Source organism: Neophocaena asiaeorientalis, unplaced genomic scaffold (genome assembly GCF_003031525.2).
Source record: "Neophocaena asiaeorientalis asiaeorientalis breed wild unplaced genomic scaffold, Neophocaena_asiaeorientalis_V1.1 scaffold206, whole genome shotgun sequence".
NCBI classification, from domain to species: domain Eukaryota; kingdom Metazoa; phylum Chordata; class Mammalia; order Artiodactyla; family Phocoenidae; genus Neophocaena; species Neophocaena asiaeorientalis.
In genome coordinates, this window is record NW_020174578.1 from 1,556,368 (window position 1) to 1,569,819 (window position 13,452).

At 41.9% G+C, this 13,452-nt stretch overlaps 1 protein-coding gene across 1 annotated transcript in view; it reads right to left on the reverse strand.

The window, feature by feature from the left end:
- Positions 1–219, reverse strand: part of LOC112408470 (taste receptor type 2 member 60) — a 31,214-nt gene extending 30,995 nt beyond the window's left edge. The window contains 1 exon segment of the mRNA XM_083287574.1: positions 3–219. Within this exon segment, the coding sequence (XP_083143700.1) occupies positions 3–219 (217 nt within the window).
- Positions 220–13,452: the final 13,233 nt, after the last annotated feature.

Consider the following 13,452-nt stretch of genomic DNA (forward strand, 5'->3'; position numbering starts at 1 on the left):
CACCACCCATCACAGATAGAAGCTAGAGGCTCCCAGGCTGACCAATAACTTATTGCAGGGTGACAAAGTTCTCTGCAGCAACCACTCCATGCCCAGTGCCACGGTGATTAAGCCATTACCCACCACTGCCACCAAGCACAAAAGGAATAAAATGATAGCAAAGATAAAGGCTATCTTATCAGCCAACTGAGGTCCTGGAACCACGTCCTCTCCACTCATCTCTCCTGCAGACAAGATGGGTCCCAAGACTTCAAAGTCTATTCCTGTAGGGTGGCTCTGGAAGGTCCTGTATGATGCTGGTCTCTCCAGCTTCCCTACATACAGAGGATAAAGTAGAGGATGTGGGCTATCTGAGGAGGGTGAAGAGGTTTCTTCTTCTCTGAATAGATGCAAATATCATTAAGGCTCAGTTTCAAAAGTCCCCCTGCCTGCCCATGAATTTGCCTGTCCTTCCTCTGCCTACTGTCTGCCTATATCAACATTGCTGTGGATATTATATCAGGCCCTTGCATTTAGCATCCCTTACATGGGAGCTTATACCTCTCTAAGCTGACACCTAAGATATGACCACACACCTACTGGCTGCTCTGTGAGGAAATCCAGTGAGCACACCTGCTACTAACAGTCAGAGCTCACATCCTTGGTTGGTTGGTATGTTCTGGGCATTGTCCTAAGTGATCTTCATTGTCTCTAGTTCTCACAATGACCCTATGAAGCAAGTGCCTTTAGAAAACCCCTTTGACAGGCAGAAAACTGAACAAAACCTCTACTGACAGAGGTTAATTCAAATACTATTACTTGTGGTGACTGTTATCATCAAATAGAACACAGCAGACAATTATACATAATCACTCAAGTGAATTTTTTAACCATATTTTATTAGTGACCTTTAAAGGGCATTTCATATAGGAAAGCCTACTATGATAGCTATAGCACTAATGGGCTATGGCAGGAAGAACTCTGGGCTAGGAATCAAGGCAAGTGTTAGTCCTAGTTCCACCATCACTGTGAGTTACTGGGTATGTCAGTAGGCCCCTCTGTGCCTCAGTTTCTCCATCTGTAAGATGTGAAAAGTATCATCCGTTCTAATTCACAGGATAAGACTAGATTCTAGGACTAGAATCTCAGTTTTCAGAGTGAAAGAAGACATTAAATGGACTGACATATATACACTAGTATGTATAAAATAGATAACCAATATATAGAACCTGCTGTATAGCACATGGAAGTCCACTTCGCTGTACAGTAGAAACTAATACAACATTGTAAAACAACTATACCCCAATAAAAAAAATTTTTTTAAACATTAGAAACATCAAAAAAGATATTAAATAATTTTATAGATGAATAAATGAAGCCTCAAGTTATAGATTAAGACTCCCACCTAAAGTCACAGTTTGGAGAAAAGACCAAGACCCAAACTGATTCCAAGACCAGAAATCTTTGTGGAGTTAGCAGCACATCTTGTATCCTATCTTCTTCATCCACAGCTGAAGGCAGAAGACCAGGCTTTAAGTTTTGTCACAGTCACCATCTATGGATCTTTGGACTAGTCGTTTAACCTCTCTAAACCCAATTTCTTCATCTATAAAATATGGATCACAAATATATGTGAATATATATACACACACATATATGGATGTATATGTGGAAACTAGAAATCTCTACACATGTATAAGAAATAAGTAAGGTGGTGATGACAAGTGTTATTATAATGATATCCACCCTGTGGAGGGACAAGTGGTCCAAGGAAAATTCAGGAGAGCATCAGGGATACAACAGAGGTCCAAGGCACCAAATACTGGATATCTACTTTAATTAGAGGAAGGTGGAGTAAGCAAAGGCCACATTTTCAATAGGAATGAGGCTCAAAGAATCAAAAAAAAAAAAAAAAGCAATCAGGTGAGCGCTTACTTACTCAGGTGCGTGTGAGCAGGTTAGTGTGTCACAGAGAGTAAGGCAAGCAGAAAGGGTTCTGGGTCAGCTATGGCAATAGTGAAGGCTCGGGATCAAGTAACATGAGAGTGAGGGAGTATCTTACAGAACACTCATCTTGTGACCAGCACCATAGCCTACTATTTCCATGCACAGAACCCCACAAAGACAGAAGAGAATCCGGAACTCTCAGCATCTCTTTCTAGTTCCCAGTTCACCTGAGACAAAGGTCCAGTAGAACTGTCCTTCCAACACAGAAGCCCTGCTGTGGTGAACATGGTGATCTTGGGGGAAGGAGAGGTGAACTGAGGCGACGAATTCACTCTGCCTTTCTCAGAAGATGCAAATCTCCAGGGGATAAGTTCCCAGCTGCTCTCTACCCTGCCCTTGTTCCTCTGGCTGACATTTGGCTGTTTGCTCCTGGAACACGGAGCAATAAAGCAAACTTTGAGCTCGTAGCTCTGGCGTCTGGCCAGCCACAAAGTTCTCAATATGGAAAATTTATATCTTTTCCCTTCTACTTCCTACATATTTGATGGCTCATATAATGGGAAAGATATGCTGTTAACCCTCAATTTGGCCAACAACAATTAATAAGCATCTCCCGTATAGCATAATGACCCTGTGAAAGGCGCTGGGGCTGTAACAGTGAACTAGGTATCTGCCCTCAAAGTGCTTTCATGCACTAATCATAAACCACAAACATTTACTGGACATACACTATGTGCAGATTAAGTTAATCCAGAAGTGTGAACAATCATTTGTATTTTAATAGGGAATATGCTTCGTGGTGATTCTTTTGTTGTTTGTGCTTTTTGTTTGTTACATTTTGTTTCTCAGACTTTATTTGGTGGAAGCCAAGTCTGAGAATTTTGAAATTTTCACAGGTAGTCTTTGTATGTATGATCATGAGGGTGGTAGAGGTAGGAATCCTGAGTACGTTGTCCGTGTGGGAAACACGTAGCTCAGTTCTATCTCTCAGAGGATAAAAAAGGAGCACTCCCAGGCTGTGGTTCTAAATGTATGTGTCATCCTATTTCCATACCAAGAATTCTGAGAAGAATTCAGTAACATCAGCAGCCCCTTCATTGTGGGACAGCAAAGGTGCTGTCTTGTATGTTGAAAGGACAGAGAGATGACACCAGTAAAGGAGATGGAAGTTTGATCATGTCCAGGAAATAGGTAAGTTTGACTACAGCAGAGGATTTCCATAAGGGAATGGTGGCATATCAGGCTGAAAAGGCAGGCTGGGGAGAGATCCCAGAAGGCTTTGAAAGTCAGGATGAGATATTAGGCTGTGTCTTTGGTCAAGATGGGGCCACCAAATGTTTATGGGCTCTAATGAGCTAGAGCGTAGGAAAGGGAGGTTGAGAACATCAACCAATTAAAAACTCCTGAGATAAGCCCACTAGTCCTGGCGTAAATCAAAAGGCTGTGAAAATGTTGCAGAACATGAGAGTCGCACCACCATTCCCCTCCCACCCAAGACATTCAGTAAAGTTCTGGAGCTCTGTCCAAGGGAAAGCCAGTCTTCCAGGTGACATCCCTGAGGCTCCTGCCTTTGCTGCCTCCACCCATCCCTCTTGTGGCTTAAGCCCCAAAATTCAGTCCCCGCAATTTATTATTGCCCTCCCAGCTCACTCATATTGCTGCCAAAAAAAAAAAAAAGAAAAAAAGAAAAAATTTCTTTATGATACTCCCAGCTTTCCACAGTTTCCTCTATCCAGCTTCACCTTCTCTCTACTCTTTGGGAAATCCCTTGTGCTCCTCTCCTACAATTTGGGAATCTCCTCTTTTAAAGCCCTAATCTTCTTCTTCCAAGTGAAAACGCCTCACCCTGTTACCTCATCTCTGTTCCTCTTTCTTGCTCTTCTTGCCGTAGCTCAGCCTCCAGCTAGCATTACAACAGAATGTTTTGGGGTCTCAGCTCCCAAGACTGTTGGACAACTTATCATAAATGCAGTTATTTACTTGAAAATCCTTTGTAAACTCTATTCTGTTCTGTTGTTTATTACTCCTAGCTTGATTAGCTCAGACATATAAATCTGTTAACCATGTATGGTGTTTTTCCCAATCTCTTCTGGTCTCTTGGTCTCCACTTTTTTTTATAGTAAACTCCATCAGTTAAAAAAAAAATTATGAACATGAATTCCACCATATGCATGTTTATTTAGTTTAATTATATGCTTGTAATACTCTACTAATACATTATGTACATCATAAAACACATTTCAGAAATAGGGATTAAAAGGATGAGATAAAAATAAATGGAAATTGTCACGCTTTTCTTTCTACATCCAATGGATCATTTTGCACACACTCCGGGATGCAAACACCCTAATTTAGAGACTACCATCCTAGACATCGGCATCCAGGGTCCACCTCCTGGATGAGTGGACAGGAAGAGTAAGATTCTCAAAATTTAAAACTATAGCAAATTTCCTTTGTTTTCCTTTTCTATCTTCTGTTGGCCAAAGCATTTCCACATCAGAAAATTCCTTTTAATTCAACATATACCGAACACACAAAACCATGGGCAGGTCCTATAGTGGCACAAAACTCATAACATGCCCTCAGACATCAATTGTTCAAAAGAAAAAGCTCCACGGGTGGAACTGGTCTTAAGCAGGGCACAAAAGAAGGGAATGGCAAAAAACAGCAGAGAAAGGAAAGAAGGAAGTTCCAGATGGGCCAAAAGACCACAGGCTGCAGGGAAGAGCATACGGGGAGACAGAAAGAAGCTTTCCTGGGCTGAAGTAGAGAGACTGGGCTCTGAGAGCACAGCAAGGTTGAGGAGGGCAATTGATGTGTGTGGGATGGTGTGGGATGGTATGAGACAACCTATGTCACCATTCAAAAAAAACTTTAGGTTGACCACAGAACAACTGACAACCATTACAGGTCTCTGTAAAGGGAATACAGACCAAAATGATGCTTGGAGAATATATTATTAGGGCTGCTTGTGTAGAGAGTGAAAGAGGCCTGTGAGGAAATGAGGCCACCATTCTAGTCCAAGGTGGTTTGGGACCCAGATGAGGGACCAGGACCACTGGAAGGGAGGGTAGAAACAGAAAGGAGTGGAAAAAGAATTAATGGGGTGTAGAAAGAGTGGGGAAGAAAGAAGGAAATGAACAGAGAGGACAACACCCAAACCTTGTGCATTCTTGCCACCCATGGGCTTGTCCAGTGACAGCAGTTACTGACACTGATGAGACAAACTGCTCCTTGCCCAGGGCTCTCCAAGGCCTCTTCATCAGGGCCTTTCTCAGCCTGGGGCTGCTGTGCACCGAGATGCTGGAGTGCCGACAGATGCCTGCACAGGTCACCACTTCCCAGGCCCAGCGCCAGTGATTCCAGAGGGTTAGGATGTTTACAACAACGATAATCGGGCACAGGTAACGTGATGGTAGAAGGTGAGGAAGAAGGCAAGTGACTTCAGGGCCACGGTGTGAGCCCAGGTGCTGGGATCACTCGGGGCCAGGTCTATGGTCCCTCATCTGCTCCAAGTGCCGGAGCAGCGAGAACACGAGAGGGTGGGCACCGGGGACAGGAGAAATGGAATTGACCACATAATAATTACATGAGGTAGAAAAAAGTACAAAGAGACAGTCTGTGTTCTACCAGCCAGGGTGCTGTTTCCATGGGAACTCTAGGCAGCAACCATCTGCACACAAATTGTGTTCCCAGTGTCTAACGGGATGACTACCAGAGCAGATAAGATCAGGGAGCCCAGCAGCAGCCTGGGCACTGACCGAGAAATCCTCCACTTCAGCCCGAAGAAGATGGGGTGAGAGAAGAATGAGATCTTCACACAGTAGAATGTAGCAAGCCAAGCAGTAAGCCAGAAAGTGAGAGAGTTGATGAAGTCCTAGGGGATGCTGAAATAGTAAATTCTGGAACCAAAACCAAAGAAGGCCACGAGGTTGTTCAGGAGGGCCATCCCATGCAGTCAGAACCGGGAGGCGGCCAGGGAGGCCGCCGCAATCATGTCGCCTGCAAGCAGTGTCTGGCATTGTACCCACTCCCTGATCAACACAGTAACTATGAAGCCATTCTGCAGCATGGCAGCCAGCAACTCCAGGAAAAAGATGACCATGAAGATCAACATGGGTGAGGAGGGCACCTTCTCCAGGGAGGCTCTGCTCAGACTCGGCTTCTCCTCCAGGGTGCCGGGGCACATCCACAGCCTCTCTGGACAAGCCACACTCTGTTGAGACTATAGATTCAGAGGCTCTCCTTGGATTCAGGCAAAAGCGTAGCAACCAGCAAACACCACCACCTCCCCACCCCCACCCCCACCCCTGCCTGCCCTCCAGGATTTGAAAAGAGGATTCCCGTGATTTCCCGGGGCATGCAAATCCCTCCCAACTCAATGACACCCTGTCTCTGTTTTGCCAAACCTGTATTTGCCTGTTCTTCATTAGGGCCAGATGTAGGAAAATGGTTAACAGAATAGAGGCTCCAAGGGTGATTGAAAATACCCATATTTTGTACTACATTTCTCACTATACTATTTCTTTTCTAACTTTTCCTTAAAAGTTAGAAAAAGTCCTTATCCCTGTTTGCCTCCCATGACCACAAACCTTCCCTGACCCTTCATGTCCCAAGTTAATATTTTATTCCATATCCTGCATGTATTATATATGGGCAGAATAAGAAGTCATACAGAGAAATTAAAACCTTTACAGACAAGCAAAAGCTAAGAGAATTCAGCACCACCAAACCAACTTTACAATGTAAAATATAAAGGAAAAAAAAAGAAGAAGTCATACATACGCACAAGTCTTGGAAACACTAAGAAAAGGCTCCCTTTCCCTTCTAGTGGCTGCTCAGGCTGCCTAAAATTTCACTGGCAGGCTCCATATTGGAGTTCAAGGAGTCTCCACTTAAAAAGTGAGTTTCCCTAATGTGTTAACATCAAATCTGTTAGCCATTAACACTTTAGTTTCAATGTGCTTAGAAAACCAAAATTAATCATTTCCCAAGAAGCCTCTGAGGAAATGAGAGAGAGTAGATACGTCATAACGAGAAAAAGGGAAAGACAGAGAATGGAAATAGGCAGATCAGATCCAGAGTGGACATCACAATAAGAGCCAGAGGAAGCAGGAGTTGGTGGGAGATAAGAGGAGCTAAGAATAAAGCTCAGAACAAGCCCCCAGGGAGGAACTATTGTCCTTGGGATGAACCACTTCCTATAATAATGCTTAAGATAATAACAACCCACCTGTTAGAGCATCACCTTGCCATTTATAAAGTGATTTCACACGTTACATTTTGCCTCCACTGCCCACCATGCAAAGGGACACTGGTTCAGATCAGCCAACCCAGGCTCAGGTAGCCACTAAGAAAGATCCAACTAAAGTGGGTTGTAAAAGGCAGGAATGCCTGTGAACGTGAAAACAGACCAAAAAGGGGAGAAACGAAAAGAGAGAGGAGGGTATAAGAAAGCAGAGGTAAAGGTGGTGAAGCAAGGAAGATCCCGGAGTCAGGGTCCTCCCCCATGACCACTCACAGATAACAGCCTTGCTTCCCACTTCACATGGTCTCACTCAAGATTCCAAAGGTGGGAGGTCTATGTGCAAAAGATTTAAAATAAATAAAACCAAGGTTAACTATTTACAGTGGAGACCTCAGGAGAAAGAGGTTATGTCGCTTGCTTGAAGAGCTGCTTTATTTTTCTCAAAAGGTTATCAAAGAGCAGATAATCCAATCTGACCAATGGTTTTGCAACAAAGCTTCAGTGATGTGATTTAGTTCTTTGCCGGTTTTCTCTGGCTTCTCAAAGACAGCAGCAATGCGTGGTTTCTGCAGGTTTCACAACATTTTGGCTCTTCTCAGAATCCTTCGGTGAAAAGCCAGCTTCATGATGTCATCAAGAAGCAAGTTGAGGCCATGGTACACACGCCCTGTTGTGGTCATATGTAACCAAGCATTCCCTGTGTGTTCACAGGAAACTTTCACGTGACTTGCACAGTCATCAAAACATATGCTTTCCCAGAAACAGTTTTTCCCAAGACTTTTCCTTTTCTACAGTTAACAGCTCTACAAAGTGAATGTTTTCTCCCATTTTGATACTCTTCTATAAGAAGGTTGAAAGAGTACCGTTCCTCAGGTACCTGTTCATCCATCTCTCAGCGCTCCACTAGACCTGTCTTAGAAAGGTCCCATGTCCCTGATAAATGGAATATTGCCTGCCATAACAGTAAACAAAGGATGTCACTGTCAACAGCGATTGCAGCCACAAGCCGACTAAGGAAACTCAGGAAGGAAAAGCATACCTGCCATCTAGCAGCCATGAAACTGCAGCCATTCCCCAATGGTGAGCCCTGAGGAAACTCAGGATATGAAAACACAGGATACTGGCCCCAGATAGCTGAGGTGCATTTCAAAGGAATGATTTCAGTGAGCCCAGACTCCTGCATCTTCCCATACACAGAAAAGCGCTAAATTCCTTAACTTGGGATATCTGGTTTTCTTTCATTAACAATAATTTTTGACTTTCAGACTACCTGCCCTATGTTGCAAAGTTCCTAAATATCCTAGCTCCCCCCTTGCCTCCTTGGAGCAGTTCTCTCAGGGTTCCTTGAGATGCTGCCTCCTGGGCTTGAAGACCTAAAAATTCCCTCCAAGTAAAACATAACCCTCAACCTTTAGGCTGTGAATAGTTTTTAGTCAACATCCCATTCATCATCTGCCTCCAAAAGAGGCCACAGGCAGAGCAACTCTTTGAGTTGTTGCTAAGAGCCCTTTCAATACACAAAAGCAATCAAAAATACCAGGTGATTCTCACAAGAGTTTGGGTCGTGTTTCTCCTTTCTAAAGGTGTCTCATACTTGCAAATGAAACATATAAATCCTTTTCTGTAGCACAACTGGCAATATTTTTTTAAGATGATGCCTGAGTCTTCTGTGAAATGATGCTAGTGTCAAACACATAACAGATTCCAAGTGTATGATTCCAAAAAGATCTATTTGTACTCCCTTTGTTTTGGTGCTCTACACTTGTAAAGGAGTTTTTTGGTTTCTGTTCATTAGTTTGCTTCTTTGTCTTGTTTTATTTTTTCTTATTACGTTCAAAAACTCACTGAGTCATCTTAAAAACATGTGAAAATACACATTTTATTTGGCAAGGTTTGTAAATCTTGGTGTCCATTCCCCACTGGACCTTTGAGCGACCTGCAGTGTGCAAATACTTCCACATTCTTCCATGGTTTCATCAGGTAACTGATGGTCTGTGCCACAGAAAGGTGGAGAAGGAAGGAAATAACAACGTTTTTAATGGAGAGACTGTACATAAATATGAAGCTAAATCATGCACAGTTTCAATGATGCTCATACAGAACGAGCTCTAAATAATATTTTGGCCCTACAGACTTCCTCTCACTCTTCTATTTAAGTAAATAATTTTGGATAAAACACTGGATCTGATAGCAATCCAATATAAAACAGCATTTTAGCTCTCTAAAATTAAATTGGGAATTTCCAACATCCTCAATTATCAAAATGTATAAGCAAGTTAAACATTTTTTAATATTCAGGTAAATTTATACAGTTTCTTTTCAAATAAAAATAGCATTTTTATGATGATAAGGTTAGCCTGCAAGGAGGTCCAGAGTCCAATTTTATTTCAAATCAAAATTTTTTTGAATAGTTCTTTCTCTGTCTTGCACCATTTAAACAAATTGGAAGCAACACAATTAATCTCTTAAAGAATAAATCAACGCTCCTTCCATACTGCCATAAAGTTCACTCTAATATCTACTGGAGAGAGAAATCATGTTCAACAACTTCTAAATCTGTGGTTTAGAAACCATGCCTTCCAGGGGCTCCTTCTAGTAGTGAAGGGGCAAAGGAAAACTGAGAAAGTAGAACCACAGCTTCTCATCTTCTCTTCACACAAAGCTGTTTATATCTACTTTCTAGACTAAGCTTCTGCATAAGATCTAAGTTAAAGACAGAACTCCACTGAAAAAACAAATTTGAAACTACTGTCCTAGATCAAAAGTTATCAAGAGGGAAAAAGACAGGTTGAGTCAATGCATCTTCTTTCACTCCCTTCCAAAACTCTTCTAAATTGACTGTAAAGGAATTTTTTAAAAATTATTTTCAAGGCATCAATTCACAATGACAGCACAAACATTTGGGAGACTGGAGAGTATGTAGATGGAAGAGTGATAAAAACAGAGCAGAGCTGAGGAGACTGAACTCTGTGCAGGCAGAAGGAAAAATCAAAAAGTAACCTGACTTTTATTCAGGATTTGTGGTACCAGGTACCATCAAAGAAAAAATGGTAAAAATTAGCAAAAAGTCAGTTTAAGGTTCAGATTCCCAGATCACTTCTCCCCTTTTGCATAACTGAGCAACCACTCCTGCCTACCCCAGGAAAAGACTGGAGGTGTATCCTCTGGAGAGGGTTAAACAGGATCCCTGAGCTGGGTGCATATTAAATCCATTTGAGGCAAAGGTATATTGAAAACAGTGAAATTAGGTGGACAAACGCTTTCCCCTCACTTGGAGTCCAGAACATTGGCAACCAGGCCTTCACCCTCCAGGCAGGAGGTAAGAATAGCCTTTTTCCAAGAATTTGAACTTTCCCAGAGGAAGATATCAGAGAGTCCTCTAAAGACACTGATATCAGAGAGTCCTCAAACAACTGGCCCAGTCAATCACTCTACAGTGAAGCCTATGGTCAACAAGTCCCATTCATGAGCTTGCTTTCCAACCAGCCTTTCCATCCCTCACTCAACAGAGCAGACAACAAGGAGTTTGGGACATCTGAGAAAAGATGGAAGATAAAACCAAAACAAAGAAATAAAATAGCTACTTGGAGGAAAAAACAAAGCAAGATAAAGAAATCTTCCCCCCACCCCCCAGTATCAATATTCCCAGAGAATTAAGAGAAAATGACAAAACTATATAAAATAAGAGAATGTTGTTTAAAAGCAACACTCAAAAATTTCAAAAGGGGAGCTCTCTGTAAATAAAAGCACATCTGAAATTTAAAACTCAGTAGAAGAGTTGGAAGATAAAATTTATGAAGTCTCTCAGAAAATACAGCCAAAAAAAAAAAAAATGTACTGAAAAAACAGAGAACACCAGTCCACAATATCCAATACCCAAGTAACAGAAATTCTAAAAAGAGAGATATAATAAATAGAGGGCAGAAAAGCATCAACAAAATAAATGAAGAAAAGTTCCCAGAACTAAAGGATATGGATTTTCATATTAAAAGGATCTACCAAGTATCTGGCACATCATCATAAAATTTCAGAATACTGAGCATAAAGAGACCATCCTACAAGCTTCTACAGAGGGAAAAGAGGGAGGATACCAAATTCAAAATATTAGAAATTGAGTGGTTTTAGTCTTCTTGAAAGTAATTTTGGAAGCTAAAAGGCAATGTAACAATTATCTCTAACCTAGGTCCTCTATCTGGACACTCAAGTGCAAGGTGGAAATAAAGAACATTCAGACAAGCCAAGCCAAGTCTCAATAAAAGACTTTCTATATACTTTACTTTCTATACACTTCTATGTACTTTACTTTCTATATACTTTCTCTGGGAACTACTCCTCCAAAGCTAGAGAGTACACCATGATAAAGGAAGACATAGGGTACAGACAATACAAGATCCAAGAGAGACGCAAACAAATCACTAGGATGATTGAAAAGGCAGATCTCTAAATGAAGGGAGGTACACCAAGCATGGGGACACGTCCATTTAGAAGCAGGACAAGAGGATCCAGGAGAGACTTTCTCAGACAAATAAAATCTTTGAATACCTGATGAGACCAAAATTGTTGAGAAAGATTTAAACCACTGATAAAGAGCTTGAGGGACTTCCCTGGTGGTCCAATGGTTAAGAATCCGCCTTCCAATGCAGGGGATGCAGGTTGAGGGTTTGATCCCTGGTCAATGCGGATCCCACATGCGGCACTGTGCCTACACACCCTAGAGCCTACACGCCACAACTAGAGATAAGCCTGCGCACCACAACGAAAGACCCCGCGTGCCGCAACAAAGATCCTGTGTGCCGCAAGTAACACCCGACAGAGCCAAATAAAGAAATAAAATAAATATTTTCTAAAAGTTATTTAAAAAAAGAAATGAAGTGTTTTATTTTAAAAAAAAAAGTTTGAGAGCAAAAGCAAACAAAACAAGACAATTACTAACTGAACAGAAAGCAAAAATCCATACAGGAGAGGAAAAAATATTGTTTAATAAATGGTTCCATCACGAATAACATTTACACTTTCATTAAAAGAAAACTTGTTTGTCCACTTGCAACACTTCTGACACCAAATGGGGAGAGGGTCTCACACCAACAAATTCTCCAATCTCCAGTCATCAACCAGATGGCCTACAGTTGGATTCTGGCACTGACTACTTGAAGCTAGTGCAGACTCACAGGTTAAGGGCTCAGTCCCACAAGACTGCTTTCCACTTGTCACCTGTACTTCTGACCAATCAGCTATAAATTGGGGGTTCCCACACCACCACCTTAGGTTTAATAATTTGCTACAACAACTCACAGAACTCAGGGGAACAATTAACTTACGTTTTTGGGTTTATTATAAGGGATTCAGATGAACAGCTAGATGGAAAACTACATAGGGCTGTTAAAAAACAAAATTCATCGTAGTAAAATTTAAGATCTAATTGACTTTACTGAACAATGAAGGAATCAGGCAGCATGCCATCTATCCCAGCAATAGAAAGGATCTCCACTCAGTATAGAAATGGAAAGGTTTTTAAAGGTGAAGAGGAGGAAAAAGGAAATTACTGTATTAGCCAAAAAATGCATTCTTTTAGGCAAAGTTGCCCTCCTAAGGGGAACAGAAGGGGCCCATCCAGTGGACTATCTCATTATTGCTGATCAGGTAATTCCAGGTTGAGTGGTAAAAGTTTACATTTCTGGGAGAGGTTATAACTGCAGTTAGGTTAGGTATTTAAGTCTTGGTTTGCTGATATGGGGCCTGAACACAAGTGACTCCACTTGGGGCCTGTTTCTTCTTAACAAGACGAGGTGCAGAAGGTTTTTGAGTGCAGTTCCCCACCCCTACAGCATATGGATGTGTTCACCAATGGCCTCTGAATCCCCTTGTTTAGGGTTTTTATGGAGGCTCTATTATGTAGGTATGATTGATGAAATCACTGACCACTGGTGATTAACTCAATCTTCAGACCCCTCATCTCCCCAAGGTTGGTGGTGGAGGTGAAAGTTCCAGCCTTCTAATCAAGCCTGGGTCTTTCTGGTGACCTGCCCCCATCCTGAAGCTGGGGCCCCCCAATCATCTCATTAGCATACAAAAAGGCACTCCTAGCACTCCAGAGAAGCCAAGAGTCTTAGAAGCTCTTTTGTCAGGAATTGAGATCAATGACCATATAGTAGAACAAAAGATGCTCCTGTTACCCCTAACACTCAGGAAATTACAAGGGTTTAGGAGTTCTGTGTCAGGAACTGAAGGCAGGGACCAAATGTATATTTCTTATCATGTCACAGTCCTAATATTTCAAA